The sequence below is a fragment of the Apis laboriosa genome, unplaced genomic scaffold, assembly GCF_014066325.1.
Source record: "Apis laboriosa isolate Shangri-la unplaced genomic scaffold, ASM1406632v1 scaffold9_cov152, whole genome shotgun sequence".
Taxonomy (NCBI): Eukaryota; Metazoa; Arthropoda; class Insecta; order Hymenoptera; family Apidae; genus Apis; species Apis laboriosa.
Window position 1 is genome coordinate 4,626,131 of NW_025224966.1, and position 25,987 is coordinate 4,652,117.

At 36.0% G+C, this 25,987-nt stretch overlaps 2 protein-coding genes across 3 annotated transcripts in view; one reads left to right on the forward strand and one right to left on the reverse strand.

Annotated features, from left to right (window-relative positions):
* The window catches only part of LOC122719717 (cell wall protein DAN4-like), a 123,372-nt gene that overhangs the window by 2,059 nt on the left and 95,326 nt on the right, over nucleotides 1-25,987 (forward strand). The window contains exon 3 of the mRNA XM_043945784.1: nucleotides 24,425-24,477. The gene's annotated coding sequence lies outside the window, so the exon portion shown is untranslated. The remainder of the gene's footprint in view (nucleotides 1-24,424; nucleotides 24,478-25,987) is intronic.
* On the reverse strand, nucleotides 638-20,523 carry LOC122719718 (vacuolar protein sorting-associated protein 27-like). Of its 2 annotated transcripts, none has more exons than XM_043945785.1 (3): nucleotides 20,472-20,523; nucleotides 3,681-5,301; nucleotides 638-2,574 (listed from the first exon to the last, which is right to left on the reverse strand). In XM_043945785.1, exons 1-3 carry the CDS (start codon nucleotides 20,487-20,489, stop codon nucleotides 2,519-2,521), a joined length of 1,695 nt encoding a protein of 564 aa, XP_043801720.1. In that variant the 5' UTR covers nucleotides 20,490-20,523; the 3' UTR covers nucleotides 638-2,518. The 2 variants fall into 2 exon arrangements, with proteins under 2 accessions (XP_043801720.1, XP_043801721.1); XM_043945786.1 differs by having other exon boundaries at nucleotides 638-3,080.

Here is a 25,987-nt window from a genome sequence, read left to right on the forward strand (position 1 = left end):
GCGGACTCGTTAATATTTGCTGCAATTACACGTTTGTGCGTACAAATGTTTAAATATATATACACTATATAACTTCATTTCTTGTTCCTTGGCGACGTAATTTCACGCGTTCAATCAAAGACGCGTAATATCTTATCTAAGGAAAATTCGATCGATAAATAGAAATAAAAATTGAATTGAAAGAGAAATATAATAAAATATCGGTTCGTTTCTTTTAAAATATTTATAAAAGTATGCGAAATAAAAATACAACAATAATTGATCTAGATCTAGAATTTTTCTAGATTTTACAATTTCGTTGAAAAAAAAAAATTTCCGGAAAGGGAAAGTTGTAAAATTGTATAATTGTAGAATCGTAGGAATAACACGCGTCGAAAATTCCGACTGTCAATTAATATACATTGAAGTTACAAAAGCGTATCGAAAATTACACAATCGCGTGTATAGATGTAAAAAATCGCGGAAGATGTCGCGTATCGAACGTTTATCATACTTACGATTTCTTCCAATACTTTTACTTTCTTTTCTGGCCCGTTTAGCGAGTGGGAATTTTAAATAGGTATCAAGAAAGAAAAGAAGAAAAATAGGACACAAGTTTTTTTTTTTTTTTTTTTTTTTAAAATACATTTTTCTTCGATCACGTTTACAAATAATATATATATAATATATATATATATATATAAAAAAACAACTATAAACGTATAAGAGAGACGTGTTCCTTATCGACGTAGTACTGAAACGTATAAATCACTAGGTAGCCGCTAGATATATTTAATTCTAACGAGATAAAGTATTTACAATATGAGTAGACAAGTGCATGTCGACGCTTCTGCACGATACCGTCGACAAGAAAAGATTACAAGTACAGCAAAGCTTCGTTTATGCGAAGGAAAGGAAATTTAATTTAAACAAGTTAACCAAAATTTGAGCTTTATATTCTTATTTAAAAAATCCAGAATTTTTAACGAAGAATCCAACAAACGAAGCTTATCATTATTATTATTATTAAATCCATCGATTTCCTTTTTTGTTCAAATATTAAAAAAAACAAAAACCCATCGAACTTTGCATAAAATTTTAAATAAGATACCTGAAACCCTGATCTTCCAATTATTTCGCATAAACAGAGTTTTACCGTACAACATAATTTTACTTAATTGCGCTAGATCCGCAATTTCATTTTCTCGAGACGCCCATGTCCCTTGTATCCTAACACCCTCGTCTCGATTAAATACGAATAACGTTCCGCTTTTACTCACTCTTCGTTCAAAAGAGCTTACAACTAATAAATAGATACACGATAAATATATAAATCGAAGTTGACGATCGTCGGCCTGGCGTCGCGTATCGGGGAAAATATTTCTCAAAAATCTCGCGACAATCCCGATACATACATATATATATATATATATATATACCATCGATACGAAACGAGTCGATGCGTGTGAAACGTTTTGCACGTGATTCATATCGATCCACGCCTCTCGATCCACGTGTTTCCACACGTGGTGATACGCGATCGCATAGCTTTCCACGGAATCGAGTCGTAGGATTCAGATTCGAATCGATTCTCACACTTGCGACAGGGAATGCAAAATAGAAAGTGTTTTGTTCGCCCTGTTCGAGCGGGCGAATGCAGACCACGCCAATGAAAGTAATGCTACATTTATCCTCGTAGAATTTAGTGTCTCTCGATTGGAACCGAAAATTTTAAATCGAACGTTGCCAAACGATCTTGAACCCGATTCGTTATATTGATCGACGATTGGTTTCGAATCGTGCGGAGTCGGTAAACGCGACTTTACTCACGGAAATATTGTATATGATGGACAGGGTGAAAGTCGGTGAATTCGGAATTTTATTTATCGTAGAAACGCGGATGAAGCGGTTCTGGTTCTTTCTTCTTCTACGTAATATCGAGTTGCGTGGATACTCTACACGTGTCTCTGCAATCTTTGTTATGCAGAGTTTCAAGTGGTTCGGTGGACAAGTTTAAGCGATACGATGTTAATTTATTTGCCGAGATATTTTATTCGGGGATTACGTCAACTTCTGTTCAATGAAAAAAGAGTCAAGTCAAGATTTCTGTCACACATGAACCAGTTTATCCACTTACACGATTCATCATATTCTATTTCATATTACTGGCTTTAATTGTGCAAAGGAATGAATTTATTGCAAGTATACTAGAATTCTGTGTATTTAATTGAAGTTCGATTAAGATTGAATCTACTTATTCGAATGAAAATTTAATTTTTCCAATTTGTTAAAAAATCATCAATCTATCATTTTCTGATCAATTCGGATAAATAGGTCATAAATCAAATGCAAAGTGGCGGTCGATTTTGTAATTAATTCCCTCGTCAATTTCTTACGTATTTCCTATGAATCATTTCCCTGGGAAACGCTGTGTGTCGGTGCGATTAAACATGGCGTCGTTGTTTAAACGGTAAACATTTATCCGGTTCGATCCTACGGATTCGCATTTTGTAATCGAATGAGCACGTAGGTCGGGATTCTATTCGAAACGATCGTGAGCACACGATGAATAATTCTGGTCGTGGCGTTCGGAATCTGCAATGTTACAATATGAATAGACGCGACGAGAAATTACTATGGTAATGCGTTTCGTGTGCGTGAGTATATATTGCGTCAGGTCATTGACTTTCACTCTCTAATGATAGTCGTTCTCGAAACGTTTATGAAAAGAAAAAAAAGAAAGAAAAAGAAATAATGTAATTTCGAAGCTGAAAATTGGTTCGTTAATTACGATGTTAGATAACATTATCAACGATGTCATTATTAATTTTAGTCGTCGTCTCTTCGAGTTTCGTTACGAAATGAACTAGTTTTGAGAAATCAGAATTGGAAAATCGTATTTTTATCGTTTTATAGATTTGTCTGCAAGTGAAATTGTTACATTTGTACGAAATTTTATAAACTTTTAGAAAGTTAAATAACGATTTCGAAAGTCAGTTCTATCACAGTGTGTTAGCATCGAATCTATTTTAATAAAAATCGTCGTATTTATGCAAATGTCCATGGAACGTTGATGTCGTCGATGCGAGAAGCATATCATTCTAAAATAAAAACACGTACGATGTGTTAGAAATAAATAAATAATGTACTCGAATTTCATTAGATTCGCATCATACTCGATAAAAGTAAATACTTTTGTTAATTACAACTGGGTTAAATATTGTTCGTTAACAAAACGTATCTTAGAAAGAAAAAGTTAAGTTGACCATCGAGGTTAAAATAAAAAAAAAAAAGATAACACGATTCAACTCGTAACGCGTATCCAAATAGAATATCCTATTCTCAAGATCAAATCCAATTAATTTAATCGTTATAATTTAATCGCAAAGAAAAAAAGAAAAAAAGAAAAAAAGAGAAATAACTCCTCGATAACCTCGAATCAATTATTAATACATCCCGGATACGTACGCGCCAGGCCCACTGACAGCACCATCTCGTTGTTAAAGTGCCGCGTTCGGGTGGTCCGAAACCGGTAATCGAATAGTACAAAAAAAAAAAAAATTTTTTTTCAAAGACGTACCCTACATATATATATATATAAAAATTCGAAAGAAATAAAAAAAAAAAAAAAGGAAGACTCGTAAGCTAATGAAAATATCAATAACGACCGGCTGTGGCTCGAAGATAGTGATCTATCTGACCTACGGAAAGTGGCGCGCTGGCCGAGTTGGAGGACCTCGCAGGCGCCACGTAGTAAAAGGACTGCGGTTGCGTCTGGGACTCGAGCAGCTGAAGCCTGTGCGACGGTGTCGATTGTTGTTGCTGTTGTTGCTGCCGTCTCTGCTGTTGGGCGTAGAGCTGCTGCGACTGTTGCAACAGTTGGGCCTGTTGCTTCCTGTACAGCACTTCCTGGGGTTGGTTGACGGTGGCGGATGGCTGGGGGGCGGCCGGTTGCTTATAAAGCGGGGACTGGCGTTGGGGCTGTTGGGGCTGGATCTGCTGCAACTGCTGGAGGCCGAGATAGGACTGGGGCTGGGCTACGAACGGTTGGAGTTTGTGACTTAGGGTGAAGTCGCCCACGGTTTGGGGTAGCGATTGATATAGTTGGGTGTTGTACTGACCGGTTGCGGGATCGTACACGAGCTCCGACTGGTAGATGGGGTCTGCGGCCGGGATGGACGCTGCGATCGCCGGTTTTACTTTGGCCGATTGGGACGGTTGCACGGGCTTGGGGCTCGACACGCCGACGGTGTTCACGTAACGCTCGAGCTCGGCGGCGAAGTCGAGGTGGGACGTGGTGGATGCGGTGGTGGTGCGTAGATTGGGCGTGACGGTGACCGGCGACGAGGGTCGGGTGTAGGACAACGCTGGACGCTCGGTGCTACTCGGGGACACGTACTGGGCGGCGACTTGTGCAACGTGGGGCCGAGGGGTGATTGCGACCGATTGCGGCTTCGGGTGGCGGGTCGCAGGGCGGCGGGTCGTCGTCTCGAGGGTTTGATAGGCGGCGGGGGAGACGCTGGGTTGGCCGCGGAGAACGGGCGAGGCTGTGCTCTGGTATTGCGTGGTGGAGGAGGCTAGTCTGTAGAGGGCGGCGGGGTTGGCGGTGGGCGATGGCTCGTAGAGAGCCGTGGACGGCGTGACCGGGACGTAGGCCGTTGGCTGTTGGGCCGTTCTGTAACCGCTCCCTCTCAATTGGGACGGTTTCACGAAGTCCTCGTCGCCCAGCTCTTGACTGGCGTCGTCGTCCAACTGGTATTGCGTTTGGAATATGGTGGTGGGTGGTCTGGGCGTGGTGGGGTGTTGGTAAGCAGGTCTGGCCGCCGGTCTCGGTATCGGCCTCACGGAAGGATAATTGGCCGGGCCGGAGATGTCGTCCTCCTCTTGCTTGTCGGCGAGGTCGTCCTCGTCTTCCTTGGGCGCATTCGGGTCGCACGGATTGCCGGACACGTACGTGAACTCCCTTTTGTTGCCGTCAGGGTCGATGTAGCCGTATTTACCGCGCACCACGCAATCGGTTCCACGAGTTTCCTCCTTGAACGAGCCGTCCGCTGCCTCGTAGCCGAAAGTGAAAGATCCGTCGTCGTTCACCTTGTTGTAATTGCGAATAGTCTGGACTGGCGGAGGCTTCGATGAGTGCAGAGCGTCCTTCGAACGTGGCGAAGGAAGGGCACGTGTACGCGGTTGGTAGACCGCTGGGCTGTAATCGTCCTCGGCTGCCTGGCTGTCGTCTTCTTCGTAATAAACTTGCGGTTCCGCGATACGAGGCCGGAGATCCGCTCGTTTCGCTTCTGTTATTAGTAACAGGCATAATGGGATTACCTGCAAATTGAAACCGAGTCATTAGTCATGATGATCCTTACTCTTACTTCTTCTTCGTATCATTCCAAGATTTAGAATTTTTCCTTTCATCTTTAAACGATATTCCATATTCCATGTTTTCCAATGCGTAGCATTTTCTAATGTCATACAAATTTTACTTTTACTTTTACTCGACTCTCCATTTTATCGTTTCACATTCTCACAAAACGCATAATATACACGGAATACTCGATAATTAAAACAGCGTACGTAATAGCAAATTCTCATTAATAACACGTTACAAATCTGTTAATATAATTGATAGTAATTACTTGAGCAGACACGCGCACGAAATAACGTTTTTAAGTAGTATAAGAGTAGAAAGGGGTCGTTATATGTCAGACACGCGAGCAGAGAAGGATCTAATGGCGGGGCGAGAGGGGAACGGTTTTCATCAACGTCACGCGAATCAAAATTGCTGAATTAGAATGTGGACAAACCGAAACGAGTTTGTTATTCTAGTTTCCAGCCACGAAACCGGATCTGCATGGCGGGGATACGGGATTTATAGTGAATAGGAAGCAGAAGATGGAGAGAGCGAGTTTCGCGGATCGGTGAACTCGAATACGCGCGAATGGTATGCGCCGCATAAAATTCCTTATCGCTCGCTCGGGCCAGCTTGCTAAAGCGTGCTCGAAACGAGCAAGGGAGAAAAGTATTATTAGCTATAACGTTATAGAATGGTTGATCCGATGTTACGAGATCATACGTTTGGAAATGTTGTTTCATTATGCGAAGAAGAGGAAGAAAGAGATAATTGGAATTTCATACGCGTCAAATTGAGGTTAAGTTGGTTCTATCTCGAACGATTTTTTCTAGGAAGATGATATTGAATTTTTTCAGTCAAAACGTAATGATTCATTTACGCGTACATTACGAGTGTATTAAGGTCAATTTCTTTGTAACACGGATTTATGAGGAAACAGCGTGTTCCATAATGATATAGAAACCGGCAAATGGCAGATTTGGGTCGATCGTAGGAAATGTTAGATTCCGAAGAATTTCTACTCGTGAGAAATCACGTTTCTGTAAAATGTGGAAAGTTTTGATTTATTGTACGACATCTGTTTTCGCAATAGCGATACAGAAATTCGAGGAAACGAATTCATAAAACAGTGTTCGGGACAGGTTGAAATAGAGATGAGATAGATGAGAAACCAACGACACAATCATATTAACATTGGAAACAAAAAAATTGTTTTTATAAAAGAAAATAATCGACGAATAAAATGATATCCCTTTAAGAGAAACGAACAAAGTGCATACAATCATGCATCACGAGCATTCGTTATACAACATACATATTCGGTATATAGAAGGTGAATAGGATTCGAAGGGATAAAAACCCTCCCGTCGATCACGTCAAAGAAATAATAAAACAGTCCTTGAAACATTCCATCGAACGATTTCTACTCCACAAAACACTGGCTCGAAATACTGGTTGAAACGCGGTGACGAAACGAGCAAACCTACCTATTTCAGGATATCAGCTCGATAATGCCCCGAAGAGAAACTAAATAATCTCGACTCTCTTCCCGTCACGTTTCTGCATTCTCATTTCCATCTCCTCCACATCGACACGAGGTTCTCCTTGTGATACTTTTCACCCGGTTCACCGATTCGTCATCGATAATTTCCCTCCCCTCCCCCCTCTCTCCCTCACTTACGAGGATGATTTCCCGTCAAATGACCGCGAGCACGTCCTCTCGAGACTCCGGCATCCGATACACTTCCGGTAAGAAGGAGCCCGCGTCGTCGGTGGGAACCGCACACGTGGTTACGTAATTTCTACTACTCGGTTGACCCGAATACGGGGCGAGGCAGAATTATGGCGGCGTGGTTACCGTGAGAGATTCAGATTCAGAGCGTCGCAACTCGCCTCTGTTTCTGGATCTCCTTGAACCGAGAGCAAATGCTCGTACAAAAGACAGGGGCGCACCACGCCTCGCGACGACCCGCAGTCGAAACGTACGAAACGCCACTGTCACTTTTCGTTCACGCCGTGTGTGTGTGCGTGTGTGTGTATACGCGAAGCAGCTCAGATCGTTCCCTTTCGGACGAATTTGGAACAGGATTTTGTAATCTATGGACACGCGATGATGGATGGAATCGGTTATTACTTTTCATTGATCGATTCTGGATCTGTTGATTCGATGCCAAGCTTGTGAAACGATCATTTTGACGATGATCGATGATATCTTGTTTCGAACTGTTGATCGATGAAACGAGATGAAATGTGAATATTTTTTGGAATTTAGGGATTTTATGTACGATTATTTTATATATTTTATAAGTTAACTCTTGACTACGTTATTATGTTTGCTTGTTATTGTTAATTACACTCTGTTTGTTCGAACCTAATTCCTTCGTTGAAACCGCTACACGTTTATCGCCTTACAGGAAGCGTTGTCGTTTCAACTATCACTTTCAATGGTTATATAGACTCAACAAGTTAACTGGAATTTCTTTTAATTATGTAGTATGAAATTCAACATCTTTTCCAACTTCTCGTTTTACCATTTTTATTTCGTTTTTTCTCTTATTAATTTCTCCTCGAAAAGTTCTATTTGTGTAAAAAGTTTGTCACTTTTTTCAAGCTTTAATCCAAGCATATTTGGATTTTCTTCAAATTTGGAAGGATGTTCGTTAAGAAAAAAAAAATCGAAAAATTGTTCTGTATATTTTATATAGGCGTTCGTGTTTTATTAAGTATTAACACGGTTTTTCTTGATATCTACGCGCTTTATCAAGTTTCCATTACGTAGAAACGTATAAAATTACGCGATGCCTTGTTTTGGCATGTTGCGGTATATAGAACCGGTGTAGAATCGACATAAGAGAGAATTCTTGCATAAAAACGCGTTACACGCCTTCGTGGAGTTTATAGAAAGCGATGCCGGTTTAATTATTGCCTTTGATATTTATGCATACCAGGAAGGTTACGGTTTTCGAATTACAGTTCCTTTGTTAGCTTTAACATCAGTTATTACATCTAATTTCGTATCATTCTAAATTATTAACTACATCGTTGACGACGAAAAGGCAATATGCTTCAAGTAATAATGATAATTCTTTTCACCAATTTCTATACGCGTTAATTCGCACAATTAATTTTACAGTCATTCTCGTTGCTTCGAACGATAAATTTGATAATCTTCTAATCCAAAAATATGAAAAATATTTGATACAATATTTCAAGAGTTTCTCATTCTTTGTTCACACTTTCGATCGAATTTCAATTTCCACGTCCTTTGCTCAATTTCACTTTCGCGTTACAGCAAATTACAGCAAAACGGAGTGAAGTTCGACGAGATCAACAACACGAAACATTTCTCCGCGCCGATCAAATCTCATCGTTCTCACTTTTTTTTTTAAAGTCAAGGTTCAGAAACGACGTTCAAACCGCGAGATTATCGGGGCGCAAAACGAACCAAAGTCATGCTCGTTCAATCGTGAATCTGCAAAAATTTCTGATCTAGTATAGAAAATAATAGAACTGGTGAAACATTGGAGCGGTTCTCGTGAAACCTCTTCGAGCAGGATCGTATTGCGTGTCGGTAATGGAGATAACATCGATATCGATGACTCGATTGATCGCGATCCAACGAACGAAGGAATATTCGAGACGTTGTTGGCACACAGCTCGTCCTTGAGACAGGGAGGTACCTCGTTACGGGACTTTCGAACGATACGGTATTCATCATGTTCTCTTGGGCGTGCGCCGATTAATTTCCAGTCGACCCGTGATAAAATGCGGCTATCCTTTCCTCGCGTTCATAAACCCTGCGCGAACGTTCTCCAGGCGAAATGCAACCGAGTCGATGCGCATGCGTGATAAAGTGGTTGTTTCGCAAGATGGCGCGGAGAAAATCGAAGGTTATTTTCGACAGGTTATTTTCGAACTGATCTTTTTGATCGTGAATCTGGTTATGGATGGAATTTGGAACAACTTTTTAAAGTGAACACGAAAATTTCGTGATCGCGTTTAATTAAAAATGTAAATTTGTATTATACATAGGGTGTTGGGCAGATTTGCGATTGTACGTGAAAGGTTATGTGTGAGAAAAAAAAATTAATACAAAAGATAAGCTTGTTGATTGAGAAGCGTCATATGTGAATTAAGATTTCTCAATATAAGATTAAAATTAAAATGAATGAAATTTAGGAATGTGAAAGATTTAAAGAATGTCATTTTTATGATGATAAATGATATTTTAATAACTTTATAATGATAGGAAATTGATCGCGAATTTTTTTAAAATCGTATTTTTAATTTTAGCTATTTCATAGTAGTAGTTTCGTAATAAGTATGTTATAGTTTGGAACGAATAGTGGAAAATTATTTTAGAAATTAAATATTATTTTTAATACTTTATGTATCGTAATGAATTAATTAAAATCCGAATGTGATTAATTAAATGAAAATTAATGAAAATTGTAAAAAACTTTCTCCGATACATCTGTTTTATAACTATATTAACAAGACGATAAACTTGGTCATAAATAAATCATTATGAATTAAATACTCTAATTTATTAGCAATCTGATGAAAATACCTGAAAGACATTTATATTCATTTTAAAATTGATTCGAAACTATATAAATTTACGCTTGATTCTTCGTTTCATTGCCTATAGAATATCCTTTTTTTGTCCTTTAAAGGATAATTTAAAATAAAATCTAATATATTCAAGTGTCTCGATAACTTAGATATTATCGCTTAACTTAGATATTCAGTCAGAAAAAACTTGACTATTCCTATTTTCACTTATATCGACATACATACGCAATCCAAATCTCTCGTTCAATGTACTCACAATCTACGAATATAATTAATAAATCTAATAATAGTTTTTAATATCTTCCACGTCAGACAAAAAAATTTGACATTGAACGTCTCAATAAATTAACTTCAAACTGGAAAACATTAATCTTCAATAAACAATTTCAACAAAATGGAATTTTCAACAAAAGCGTGATCAATCCAATTGATTGAAAAAAATCAGGAAAGAGAAAGGACGCGTTAAGGACGCGTAGGGCAGAGGAAGAATGACCCAATTTTTCATCTATCGCCGATTTAATCATCGGCTCGATTAAATTCACACGAGATCGATCCGTTACTTTGTCATTATTATCGGGAACAGGCGGACAGGCCTCCATTGGCCTGGCCTCACCAAATACCGTGTACAGTCTAATGACTCTGTATCTGGTCTGGAAAATCGTGACGCGGAGGCAGGCCTCTGTAATCAACGTTGAGAGCATGCCAGTCACATACAGTGAGAGGTATACGAACACATTCGGTCGTTCTGGTTGGAGGCGATCGGTCCTGCTCTACCACGCCTTGTCTAGCCCTCTAGCTCTGACTTTCCAGAGAAAGGAAGAATAGCGTTATACCTTCGTTGTTTATATATATATATATACATTCGTTTTGTTTTAAAACGTATCTAAAAAGAAAAGGTTAGAGCCGGTTATAAGCATCCGTAAATTTCCATTTGCACGTGGAATCCTTGGTTGGACGACGTTCGTTAGCGAATAAAATATTCATAAAAGTAGCTCGTTGCGGTTGATCGGTGGAACGAAATTATCTTGGCGAACGATAATTTGAGGGAAACGCGAAGGTTGTCCTGTTTGAGAAAAAAGAGGTAATGCAGAAAAATATAAATAGAAAGTACGAAAGGTTTTCTTCGTGGTAATGAGCATTCGTGGGATGCGAGGTATTTAAATTGAGAAACTAAGGGGTTGAGAAATTTTTCGAGAAAAGAACGTATATAAATTATGTTTTATAAAATATCAAAATTCTTTACATTTCATCTTGGAATGTTAGAGATATTAATATTTGCGTGTAAAAATTAAAAAATTTTGAAATATTGGTATCGGAAATGTTGGCACAATAGGAACGAACAAAGTTCCTAGAAAAGAGAAAGAATGTGGGTTGGATCGATCTGAAGCACTGTTTCGAAAGTAAAAGTAAGTTAATTCCTGGAGGAAGGTGGTAGCTGGAAGCAACGTTCTTATTTACTTCAATTGCTTCAATTTATTTTCAGTACACACGTTCTACGGTATAGAATAGGAAAATATATTGTTCAATATATTACTTTCTTCTTATAGATATTAAATATAAGGATGTCCATGCCATTCCTTATAAATACACAATTCGAAGATCAAAGCATACTGTAAGAATCCAACGATTCAAGAAGATAAAGAATTTCATTTCATTGTATTGTCACGAAAATAAATCAAAATCCATTTTTTCCACACAAATATAATCTTCTACGATATTTCCCTTTATTAGCTCAATTCATCAGTATAAAATACCCCTCGTTAATCCCTACAAAGTTGGATACTTTCGTTTCATCTTGAAGAAGAAAGGACAATTTTTAATTAATATTGAAAATGATTCTACGTCTCTGATAAAATTAATTAATTTCCAAAGATCGTAAACGATTATCGAACGATTCTTCGAACAAATGTCCATTAATTAAAGAAAAAGACGATTGTTTCTCGATACATCAAGATAGATTGCGCAATGTTATTGTACGTAATCACGATATACGAAGGATGTTACTTACTTTACAGATTTCCTGAATCGATTATACGCATCAATTACAACAGATTGTACGATAACGAATATCAACGTTATCACCTTCACGGTGAAGGTGAGCAGAGTTGCTTTCAAAAAAAAAAAAAAAAAAAAAGAAGAAAAAAAAGAAGAAAAAAAAGAAAAGAAAAAAACCGGTATATCCGTATACCTATATTTTCAGAATTGCATATCGCATTCGCCCCGTATTAAGTCCTCAGCTATGTTCCTCTGACTGGCCGTGTGCGCATATCTGATCCAGATACGACTGAGAGAGTCCCGTTGTTTGATTATGTTGCGTTTAGAAGGAGGAAGTAGTTAAAATGTCTCGAGCACACTTTCTTCGCCTGTATTTCCGTAGCGGAAGCTGTGCGTGATCATGTTTCGTTTTTTCTTTGATTAATCTAGCTGCCAGCACATGTTCTAATTAGCAGGCTGATGCGGTGAATGGCTGCAGGCCCGTGTCACGTTCGTGTTAATCGTGATGCAAATTGTAACGTCATGTCTGGAAAATTGTTGTGCAGGAAAGTAAAGGATGGATTACGAAGCGTATTAGTAGTGTCAAATGCCATTGGATATGATTAATTTGAACAAATTCATTGACTGAAAATTGATATTCTTTAATTCTGATTATTTAATTTTTCTTGAGAATTTTTAGAATAAAATTTTTGTAAGTTAACGACGAAAGATTTTATTCTCAACAAATAAAAATGATGTAACGTTAAAACTAGGGGAAAAATCCAGGATACGTTACAATTTTGTTTCAATGATTACGTGTCGAATAAATATATTTCCTCGATTAAATATTTATTATTTTAATACGGAGAATTTCCGTTCTTTTCTTAACAAAAAAAAAAAAAAAGAGAGAGAGAGAGAAAATTAATGCGTGATTGAACATAGAACTCGACCTTGTTGATCGATTTCCTTCTTATGTACAGTGAATGCATTGAATCAGTGGAAAATAATCATTATGTTTATGTATGCAAATAAAATGTTGAATAAAATGGGGGATAATAATTTTTCAAAGTATTTCTAAATAGGAAATCACAAATTATCACAACGTTACTTTTATGCATTATTCAAAGATTTGATTATATTTAGTCAATGAAAGAATAAATAATTTGTTGATAGAAATGAATAACGGTCTGATGCAATTACGATGACTATGATGCGGTGCTTAGATGAGTCAAAGCCTGCTTTTCAAGGTTTCTAGGCGTGAATAATATTTCTCTTTCGCCCTAACATTAATTTCTCTCTGGATAATTCTGCCACGCTTGAAATTTTCCAATAAATCAACAGTTTTAAGTTTCATTAAGTCAAAACGAGACCATTTTTACCATTTTTAATGGTAAATTTAATTTCATTTATCGCCATTCAGTAAATTCTAGACCTACCGACAAAACATTCTCTTCAACTTACTTTTTTTCCCATTAAAATTTAAAGAGAGAAGAAATAATCATAAAATTTACAACGAACCAATGATAGAGTGAAACCAAATTAGTATTCCATTTTCTACATTATTTATTTAACGATTCTATCCACTCCACCGTTATTCGCATAATTTCAATATTTTTTCGAAAGTGACGTTCAATGATCACTCACAAAGCAACCAGTGTTTCCAGTATAATCTTCAAAATTATTTTTAATATTCATCCCTTTTAATATCTACAAATTTTCAAAGCTCCAAAATTCTTTTTCGCGTGATCTAACCTTCATACAAAATATAAATGTTGAAAATTGATTACTTGCCACATTTACGAAACAAAACTTCCTTTTTATCCCCAAAAAAATTAACACGTCAATAATCACGGTTGCCACACGTTCACCATCTTGCGAAGAGAGAAGAGACAGGTGAATAAGTCGGATTTCTCAAGATCCGCGCGCCCGCAGGTCTCTTAAGCTTTTATCTTCGGAAGAGGATGCAAGATGACACGCTCAATCGTCTCGTTTCCCGGCGAAACTCGTATCCGCCGGAAGCTCGGAAGATGTGAAAGGTTTTGCGAACATTCATCCAGTCATCTCTCTCTACGCGTTTAAATTATTCGCCCGATCGATATCGATTCATGGATACATTCTAGAGATACTTATTCACTGTATCCCGAACAATTGTGCCGATCTCTACCCGGTTTCTCTACCCGGCTCGAGGGAACGACGAGGGCACGGCCGGGATAAAATGCACCGAGAAAAAGCGTTTTTAGAGTCTAAATATGGAGTGGTGGGTAGAAGAGTGAGAGTGAACGTGACTCGTTTCGTATGGGCGTCGAGAACGCAGCCATTGGTATGCAACACCGCTATGCCCTTGTCTTATGAACTGTGTCGTCCACTGAATTGGCCTGCCACTCGCTTTTTCCTTTACGTTTAACGGTTGGAAAGCGAGTAGGGTATTGAAACAGCCTAGTTGATGGCGTATTGTTAATCATGCTCGATTCTCATTATGTACGTTTCTTCTTGTTACACAGATATATTGTACAATGGGGGAGAGAGGTGTGAAATTCTCTCAATTAAGATTTCTGATTTAGTAGGAGTTTGGAGGAAAATTAAAAATTAATAATAAAGAGTAGTTAGAAAAAGTGTATAGATTCATAGGAATTATTTTCTTTAAATATTTTGAGGAAATTAAATGTTAAAGTTCTATTGGAGAAGATGACATTGGATCAGAAAGTATTGCATTAGTACTCATTAGAAAAGTATTAGTACGAATTGAACATCAATTGATTATACAATCTTCCATGAAGTTGCAACGAAGTGGCAAGAAAATTGTGAAATCGAGTAGCTAGAAATTATTTATCAAAAAATTTAGAAATCTTTAGAAAAAAAAAAAAGTTGAAGAAAAAATTTAAGAAGAATAGGAATTAATTCCTTTCCCATGAAATTTCAACCATGGAAATTAAATTTAACTTTAAACGCATTTAGTTATCGCGATTGAAAAAAAGTAAAGTAAATCGTGACTCACGAGTGTGTTTCATTTTTCGTTATTTTCTAATATAAGATGAATAGAAGGGAAAGATCGGGAAAGAAATGTAATAATTGACGAAAAATCTTTATCTATAATCGATTAAGGAAGCAAAATTACACGTTGTATCGGCGCGTTACGAATCAACGTAAGCATGATCGGGTTTAACCCTTGCCTTGGAATGCTTTTTCACTCTCGCTCGTTTCTTTCCCACACCTCATTTCGCATTTCGTTTCTCACATTTCACCACCACCGCGCGTCAAAAATTTCTCGTGACTCACTGTTCCGGCTTTGGTCGTCGATTCTCTTGCAGCCAACAGGCGATACGTATCTATACGACATCGAAAAAAAGTTTAGAGTGGTTTCTATGTATAGCTTGCTGGCGGTGCTTTTGTCAGATAAGAGAACGAAATATTGAAAATATAATAATCAATCGAATCAATCTTTTTTAAAATACGATTTATTTGTCAATTGGCTTCGATACAAATAAATAACGAAGATTTTTAAACACGTATTTTTATAATTTATACACAAAATATTCCAATAAAAAATAATAATAACAAATATAATAATAATAATAATAATAAAATAATAATAATAAAAAATAATAATAATAAAATATTCCAATAAAAAATAAAATAAAGTTAACAGGAAGATGATTCCACAATGCAAAAATGTGTGGAAATTATTCAAAGTTTCGAGCACAAGTGAATTTTTTTCTATTTCTAAATACGACATAGTGTTTCAAAATAATTAAAAAATACGTAGAATAAAATTTCCTCGTTCATTGGTGAATTCATTCACAGTCAGAGTCTGTGAATATATATTTATACTCATCTTTAAGTCACGATTCGACTCCTGTAATTCGTCGTCCTGTAATTAATTAAATTACAAAAGAACATGATCGATGAAAAATTTATAGGACGTTGGAGAACGTTGAAAGCTAAATGGTTGTCGGTACATTGTAAAGTACACATCGCATCGGTGTGACGCGAAACGGAGAGACGGTAACAGTTTCCAGTAAACGGTTATATTTTAGCACAGACTTTCCCGTTTTTGCACGCCTTCGCAGGCTCATTAGACAGCAAGACCGAGGAAAAAGTGAGAGCGAGAATATATATTCTCGTGCAGGAAGACTCGCATTGATGCGAAAAGTATCACGTGCTCATCAACGGAATTTTGGATCATTATAATATACGGCGTCTGTAACTTATATACGATAATAAACTCCCTTAATTAACAGTCTAACCGTACGCGTTTCCCAATCTTTCCGTCTCGTCAAACTTCGTCCAACCGCGTGCTTTAATTAGACGTTAAATGAAGTAAATCTAAAATGGAGGGGGGGAAGGGTTTCGCAAGTGCATGACGGTGGAAGTGATTGAGGCCTGTCAGAACGAAAATTATTCATTGTTGAGATACAACTAATTCGAAAATAGGATAGGATATTAAATCGTGTAAAATTAAATTTTTACGAATAAGATTAGAAAGGAATAGGAGGGGGTTATAAATAGGGATTTATTTTTAAAAAATTTTTTTAATTTCGAAAGACGTTATAATTTCCAATTTAATAACAAATAAGTGTTATTATTTGTCAAATAAGAATTCGAGAAACTCGATTAGAGAGTTAAATCTAAAATCGTGTTTTGAGAACGATTAAAGTTCGCAAACAACAACGCAACAAGAGATCGGTAATCTCTAATTGTCGAATTTCATTAGAACGGATGGCTATTCTTTCCCCCCGTTGTGCAACGAGAAAAACGATCGTGAACCGGCTTTTAACAAAGAACGAATTGCGGTTGTGCTCGAAGGAAGGATAGGATTCGTGTCGTGATTCGTAGAGAGCCAACTGATTTGATGACTGTTTATATCCGAGGAAAGCAACCGAGATTTACCCTTGTATTTGTACGTATTAGCCTCGCTTTCGCAATTTATCGGCGGCCAGTTTCTCCGCCAATGGTTTTCTATCGGGCATAGAATATAGGCCTTGGCGTATAGAGATTGGCCAACGAGAGTCAAAAACGATGCATCGTTGTTATGACGCGCACGTTTCCCTTAGCGATCGATGATGTAGTCCAGAGTATCAATAGTTTTTTTTTTTTTCGTACGTGGTTCACTTTCGTTTCGTTATGTTTTGTTATGTTAATGCGAACACGGAACCATATAGATAATAGACTGAATCGAGTGAATTAAAAAATTGCTTATATGTATTTTTCATTGGTAATTGAAGACGGTCGAAAGATGGAGTTACAATAGTCCTGAACAAACCATTCGTTTTCTCTTTGTTACTTTAGAAAATTTTATCGATAGTGGTGATATAAATCGTATCTATAGATGATAAATGGATTGAATTAAAAATTGCGTGTATATATATATATATGTTAATTTTAAAGTTTAGGTGAAGTGAATAGGTATAATTGTAAATTGAAGCGAAAAGTGAGGCGAATTTTTGTTAAATATTCTTAAATATTCCCTTTTTTTTTTCACTGAGGAAATTAGTAAGTTTGCTTTATGGTTAAGAAACTGTTCTAGAATGTAAATTGTAAGATATTTTAACGGAACAGTTATTATGAAATTATAGAGGTGTAAGCGGTTTAAGCGTGAAAAATATTTTCTGCCACGTGGATTCTGCGGTGTATCTTTACGAGTTTTATAGTTCAAGGTAATTGGTGTTGCTATTGCTCCGTATATGTAATGTATTAGTTTTGCTAATGAGACAATGAAACGTTAATGCCAATACAATAATTTATTCTAAAATTTCTCGATGGTTTAACGTTAGAAAATTTTATTACTGAATTATTTTTAAATGGGGAATAATTTTTTTTTTTTTTTGTAAATACTGCAACTTAACTTTGGAAAAGTGCAATGTGGAAAATTATACGGAAAATTCAACGTCTCAGCCGCGTTATTTGGTGGAAAGTCGGTGATTCTTTGTAATCGTGAAGTAGAAAACGAGAAGTTTCACTCTTATGGTATACGCTTGCACGATTTATAAGTTCGGCTCGCTAAAGATGCAATACCCTGTTAATCTCGAAAATCAGTTCGCACGAGATACCGATCTTTAAGATCCTAACGAGGATTATATAATTGTGAACAGTGGAAAATAAACAAAACGTGTAAAAATTTGACTCGATCGATTCAATATTAATGATTCAACAATGATAACGAATTTAAACTTCTGGATGGCTAACAATGGAAAAAGATGCAATATTCATAACCTGTTAGTAATACCATAATAGTTAGTTTATTTCTATTGCGTACATCCACTGTTATTTATGATCTATTAAACAGGATAGAATGAAAAGAGACGTAGATTTTCACTACGAAGAAATCGATCAATTAGACAATAGTGATTTATGTCTAATATAAATATAATAAGTGTATTGTGACTTATATAAATCTTTGACATTTATACGATTTAATAAAATAAAAATCTAAGGATTGTTTTATAACAATTTTTATATAATTATACTCAATGATTTTAACAGAATTACAAAAATTTTTAGAATATCATGGTAATCGTTAATTACTTTCTTTATTATTCTTATTTGTGAAATGTTATTTAATTATGTTAGGATTACAATGAGATTAAACATTGGTTTATTAAAAAAAAGAAAAAAGGAATGAAAAAAAAAATTTGTAAAATGACAGGTTGTGCGTTAAATTGGTGAAAGTAGCTATAATAAAACTTCCCAGTCTACTAGATAGCTGATCCTCGATCAGTTAGCCTCTTGTTTTTCTTTTAATAACGTTCCCAACAATTTCACGTAAGTTGAAAGTATATAAAAAAAAAAAAAAGATATTTTTCTAATTGTAATTGCATTGCACTAAAATTAAACAATAATCAATTTCAATTATAATAGAAATAATCGATCAATTGCAACTGGAATTATTATTATTTAAATCAGAGTACGATGGATAAGCTTCTCCGAATAGAGAGAGATAATTATAGCAAATTGGAACAAAGGAATAACAAATAATTCTTTTCATCGAAAAAGAAACGATACAAAGGAAAAAGGGAGAAATTGAATTGCGTTTACAGCTTGGGTTTACAGTTTTACGTTGGTTTTCGCATAATTAATCGTTCGATCTCACGAAAGAAGTTCATGAGTGAAAACCAGAATGGATGAAAGTTCCCATAGATGTTAAGAATGAGAGAACTCTTCCCTTCTTTCACGAGGAAAAATACTTTCGTTAATTACTTTTCTATAAATGGTTACACACAGAAATACAAAACAAATTTATATAATATATATTTCTTATATATCAGTTGAATAGAAAATAGATTGTTAATCGAATCGATCAGAATGTTCCGTGAGAAAGGAATGCAAACATTTTCATTTTTCGTTTTCTTCGAATTGAAGAAAAATTAGTAAAGTTTTTGATATTAAAATAGAATATTTTTTATGTTCTATTTGGAATTCCTTTCAATTAGGTTCGTGCAACTACGTGCAAATAATAACGAGTGATAATAACTTGAGAAATTGTGAAATATAATGAAAGTAATTTTGTGAATTAGAAAGGAAATTGTAAGAGATGTGAAAAGTAAGATTTTTTTTTTTTTAGGAGAAAAATAATTTCTATTATTTCATTCAGCTTTTACAAGCATTTTACAGCATTTACGCCGAATAATTATTTTTAAAAATAAACATACGTGGTAGAAAGATACGTAAAATAGAAAAATTAAATTTGAAATTAATCGTCGATGGATTTTGCATTGGACGGCAAATTAATCGTCCTTTCATCGATTCTAAACAGGGTAAACGTAATATCGCAACCACTTTGTTTGCTTAATATACACTGATCACTTAACATTACTCCTAACATGGGGGCGAAAGTCTGTCGAAAGTATTCCAAGCACACTTCGTTGCGTAATTTTCAACTAACACTTCAAATTTCGAGGATCAACACGGAGACAGAATTTTAAACGAGTGGCGCACGACTGAGAGCAAAAATTATTCCTTTTAAAAACATTTAAATTCCGCGTAAAGTTCCACCTCGTTCTGAATCTTCTTCCAGAATCGAATCAACAATTGTTAACAAAACTTTATAATCACTTAATTCATACATTCTCTTAAATAACAAATTTAAACAACAACTTCACACAAGTGAAGTTTACGAAGATGATTCTCCTACAACAACAACAACAAAATTGTAGAAACTTGTGTACAGCCTCGGATTTACAACCTGCAATTTACAAATTGTCAATTCTCTAAAATTATCGATACCAATTACCAATTATAAATTATTTTGCATCGTATCGAGGAATAATCTGCCCAATTCAAATTTAATCTCGCGAAAGTAAAACTCAATCGACCAACCCCTCGATCCAAATTCAATTTTCACTACACAACATAAATACAATACATAAATTCATTCATAAATTCTTAACATCTCCGAGTCACCGTAAAAACCTATATATATACGATACGTCATCGAACACGAAAGTGCACACGCCTATTCTTTCTCAACTCGAAGGACACCGCGAATGAACTCTGAAAGGACACCTATCCAATACCAATACGATACTCGCACCCTCTGTCAAAGCTCGCGCAAAGAAACGGCGCGTTTCATCAACGTAAAACGAAAATCCAAAGTACGTACCAAAGATATAATCCTCATGGCGCACGAGTTGGGAGAGAAGGAGGGTACAGGGTAGCCGTGGAACGATCCTCCAAGAGTTTCACTGAGAGAGTGCAGTCGTATAGTACGGAGCTCGGTCCTTTATAACCTATACGAACGGTTTTGCTTATAGTGGGGGCTAGTAACCGCGTCTCCTCCTGGACACACGGCGTTGTAACAAGCCGCAAATTAGATTCTCGTGAGGCCGGTCGCCGGCATGGCCATTGCCAAACCAGAACGCCACGGGGCCTCGCGTTGCCAAATTGTATGGAAGCGTGTGTTTGCGTGTTGTGCATTGTGCGTGTACGCATACGCGCGAAAAAGGAGGGAGGGGGGGAGGGGTGGTATGTAGGTCGTTCGAGCACCATGATCGAGAGAATCAGAATCAGTTTTATAATCGCCAGAATCGATAATGATCTGAACGCCGCGTGCGTTTGTAGGGAAGTGTTATCCTTTGACGCGTAGATTGCATTCCGATTTTTTTCGGTGGCGCGGTGATGTAACTCGATTTCGAGGATTATTTCGAGAGTAAGAGAGGTTGAACGAACGTGAGGATAATTTGTATTTGTTTTTTTTTTTTTTTCCCCCTCTTCTTTTTGGAAATAGCAGATAGTTTAAAAGAGTTCTTTTTTTTTAAATTTATAGGATTATAATTCACACTAGATAAGAATTATATTGATGGAGATGATGGAGAAGTGGATAAATACTTTGAAGAAATTTAAGAAGTAGTTTAAGAATTTATATTTTGAAACTTTATTCTTTATCTGTTTAATGATATAACGATATTTTAAACTGACGTTATTTGCAGATAATATGCTTGCCTCGTTTAAGTAATTTATACATGGTGATTTATTCTTCAATTGTATTTGTATTGTATCTTAATATATATCTGCGTGCATATTCTTCGTTAAAAAATTTATTACGGAAAGATGATATCGCGTTACTTTATTATCTGCAATTAATACGACCCGCACGATCTTCGAGCAGATCTTTTCAATCTTCAATGTTAAATCGTTATCGATAATTTCTCAAAAAAAAAAAAAAAAAAATTGGTGTTTAATTAATTAATCGTATTTATCACAATACTATCCACGCACGAATCTGTTCGAAGAAAGTGTGTGAGAATATCGCGTGGCACGATCGTCCATTCAAAACGTCTTGAACATGTTGCATCTTAATTCGAAAGATATATATTAATCATAATTAATTGTCTCACACATCGCGTATGGAACAACACTTGAACTTATATTATTATTAAGTGATCGTCGTTTCTCGCTTTCACTCATATTATTCATATTATTTATAATTCCGTCTTACTCGATTTATTCGAATTATTCGGTTATTTCTCGAAAATTGTTGAGAAATTTAACTTAAATTGCTCTCGCTAGGTGAGAAATATACGTGTATCTCGAAAACACGATCTCGTTAGTTTTTCATTCGGCAAATTAACATTGACTTTTGATGAAAACAGAAATTTGTTATTTAATGGTAATGAGGAAATATCCAAATATTTCTGCGATATAATACGTATAGATGAGTACAAATGGAGTTAGGAAGTGATATATTTTCTGTCTCGCACTATCGGTGAAAGGCAGAAATCTTTACGTTGAAATCACATATAAATATTTGTGCAGCGAGGAAACGCGATTAAATTTATCCATAAATTTATACCATTTCTTAATCGGTATATCGTCGCGATGTTGAACGATGTAAAACGGAATCAATAACTAGCAACCTGCTTTATCGGTGATGATTTATATCTGATCGAGGAGCCGGTTTCTCGGAAGAAAATTCACTTATTCACCCACTTTCATTACCGAGATCACTCCACGATTCCAGCTCGCTTTCGGTATCATCAATGAGAAGATCAGGCGAATGGATCCACAACTCGAGACTCGTTTACGAGACTCGTCCTTCGCAACAGGATTCCGATTCACCGTTTCTAACTCGTCCCTAACCGGTAGTTCAATGTTACTATAATGTTGTGCGTATTTCATCAGAGCAGTTCGTTTTGCTTCGAATTGTATAATTCGTAGGATGTAGAATTTGATGAATATTTAATATAAAGAGATGTGAAATGTATTTCGATCCATTCAATAATTTTATCTACATAAAATATTTTTATAAATTACATTTTTCTCTAATTTGTTTGTGCGACAATAGAAATGTGAAGTTGATTGATATTTAAATATCGGTGATAATATTGCAAAATATATTATCTTTTAAATAAAAGAAAAAATAAACTTCGTGTATAATAAATTATCGTAATTACCAAAGTATTATGAGAATCGTAAAAAAAAGTCAAATTATGTTATTTCTAACGTCTGTTGCTCTTCGTATATATCACTCTAATCATGCGTCTCGTCGATACACATATTATTATACACATACTGCAATATTTTCTAACGTGACGATAAACTAATTCAACGGATACTCAAATGGCCTTCTTAGAACTTTCCTAAGGGGAAAGTTATTTTCACGAGGCTGTTTTCGCGTTCGCAGCTGTAAGAGTTCATTTACAATTTCTTTGTTTCCTTATCTCGAAATAGTTCTTATCCTTTTTCTTTACCAACATTACATAAAAATTTCAAATTGATATCGACGCGTGTAATTAACTTTAAGAACCAATTTAAAGTTTCTCTCTCTTTTTTTTTTTTTTTTTTTTTTTTTTTTTTTTTTTTTGCGGAAATCTCACATAACCTCTAAATTAATATCCCGTACTTTCCCTTAATCGTATTAATTTAAATGTGCGTAACATCGATCGCCTGTTAAACTAATTTAAAATGAAACGTACTCAGATCTATATCTCGAAATCCTTTGACGCAAAAATTTCTTTCGCGATCTTACAGATCCGAAACAGAGCGCATCGATAATTTAATAATGGATGCTTCTACCTAATGTTTATTAAACGTAAGTTCTCGTTGAAACGTGTTGCCGTTTACGTGAAATTCCATTCAATAGGTCGCGAAATAGGTTGCATCAATCGACGACGATTTCAACGATGACGATAAATTCCATCAAAGTAGGAGTTCTTGTATAACTATGGGCAACTACAATGTTGAAACCCGCGGGCACATTTTGCGTGACTCGCTTAGACGATAACGAACATCGGTCGTTTCTCTCGGCCGATACGGTTTTATATATCTCGGTTAACGAACGGCAATTCCTCCCCCGTAATTTCCATTTCGTGATTATCATTCGTCATTGTCAAAATTGGGAATGGAATAGTCGGTTGAACGGTTCAAAATTACTTGGAACGCGGAAGGAAGTGCGAGCAGTATCTTGATAATGATTACTTTCTCTGAATCTAGATTCAATCATTTTGCGCGTGGGTAGATATCATTTCTTTTCAGAAATTACTTTTCAGAATTTTCCCTCTTCGATTCTCGTTGCAAAGCCTTTTAAATTTAAAACTTTTCTTTTTTCCTTCAATTTCGATGCAAAATTTTATTCCAAATATAATACTTGCCTCTTCTTTCTTCCGAGATTTCACAAAGAAATATTAATTCTTAAGCGAAAACTCTATGAGTGAAAATTTAGATCGTTAATTGTTCCTTAATCAAAAATTACGGCAAGAATCTTTTTTATAATACTCGAAGATCGTAAATCTATCCTTGAAATTCGAGTTGTTCTGTTGTGCGCGATTATGCAAAGTACGAATCTTCGTGTAACGCGTTACACCTGAGCCGCGAACGTGATGGCTGTAACCTCGATGCAACGATGAAGAAGGTCAATGCACATGGAGTAATGCTCACCTCGGGCGGAGGTGCATCGCGACACGAACGATTGGCACAATGCCAACGTGTCGTTTGTCATTTGTCCTGCAATCCTTAACGCCATCTTCATACTAATACGTCCCTTTGAATTTCGTGCCACGTGCCTCATTTTATCTTCCATTCTACGTAATTTCAATCTCTTCTTTATTCTTGTTACAGAATTTCACGCAAGGTGATCGAATCGAGAAAACAAGGACGAAGGATCGGGATCGGTGAGTCAAAAATTAATTTACTTGTTTCGTTTGTTTCTGTCTCTGTTAATTTTGAAACATATCAATGGAAGGAGGATTTGCATGTAAAAGTAATTTATCATATAATCGATATGTAATAAATTAATTTTTATAAAGAATGGGATATCATTAACGTTAAGGAAAGATTTTAAAATTGAATCGAAATATATTTCTTTTTTCGATTAAAAAAAGAAGCTAAAATTTAAAATCTTGAAAATTATGTTATGAGGATACGTAACAAACGTGTTCAAAGATATTTTACGATGCTCGCCAAAACGGAAAAATGAATATTCATGCTTGTGAAAAAATACAATGGGTTCGTATTTTTCTTCGAAATCTCTTTCATCGAGTTAAAACACCGTGATTCTCGAGCTGTTTAAAGAATAACCGGTGTTGGGAAATGTCGGAGGAAATGTCGTTGTACCGTAGAAAACTGGTAAATTGCAACAAAAGGACGCGTCTTGGGAACGTACGAATTTCGGCTTGGCCGAGATCTGAAAGATAAAATTAAAACTTCGTCCCGCTTTTAAGCTTGTTCGCGTTTACGTGAGAACGTAACTTTGAATTCCTATTATTCAATTCGCGCGAGTTTCGACATTTTTACAATCGAGAAAAGGCAACGGCGAATTAACACCAGGTTTGCAGAAGCGTGATCCGGGTTGCCGTCACCACAGGCTTCGTTCATTCGATGTGGATACATTCACCAATGGATCCGATGGTAAGTGAAACATTCACGAGCAAAACTATAAAATTATTTCTTGTGACTAAAATTCTATTATATTTCTTAGTATATTTCTTAGTATAATATATTTCATTCCTTCAATTGATATAATTCTAGTATATTTATATATTAAAAATTTAAACAAATGTTGAAAAAAATAATTTTTATTTAAACGTGCTTTTTCTCTCAAATACTTTTTTTTACGTGAAATTTTATTTTTTCTCTCTTTCCCTTTTCTTAATAAAAAATGAAATGAAAGTGAGAATGAAAAGGATGAAAGTTAAAAAAAAAAAACACAAAGGTTAAAATTTCCTATCACAATCTTTTACAAAGATTTAAACACTTAAATCCTTGGAACGAGGAGTAAAATTGACTTATACCACTTTCACACTCGTTCCCCTGTAATTGCAGGTGAACAGGATGGTTGAATCTGTTCCTGTTTTAAAATCTGACGTAATAATCACACGATACCATTGTTACACGTTGTAGTCCAACGTGAAACGGGCGTCCTCGTCGAACAAACGCGAAGGTCGGGGTGGAAATTTCGTAACTGAAATTCCAATCTAGACAAGTTCCGGTACAAACTTGATACGGTTCGAGCCCGTCGATCGCCTTCTCTTATTTTTATCCTGGAATAAATAATTCGAAAGGTCGTTTGTTGCGACTGGTTATACGAGTTGGACTGGTTGGAAAAATAGGCGTAATTAGAAAGTTGGCGGATACAGTTCGAATAATCATAATGTTCATAGGTTGGAAACGTTTATTTCTTCA

Coding starts and splice junctions, on each gene's coding strand:
- LOC122719718 (XM_043945785.1), bottom strand. Junction 2,575..3,680: donor CAGCGCGCCACTTTCCGTAG/GTCAGATAGATC, acceptor GTAACATTGCAG/ATTCCGAACGCCACGACCAG.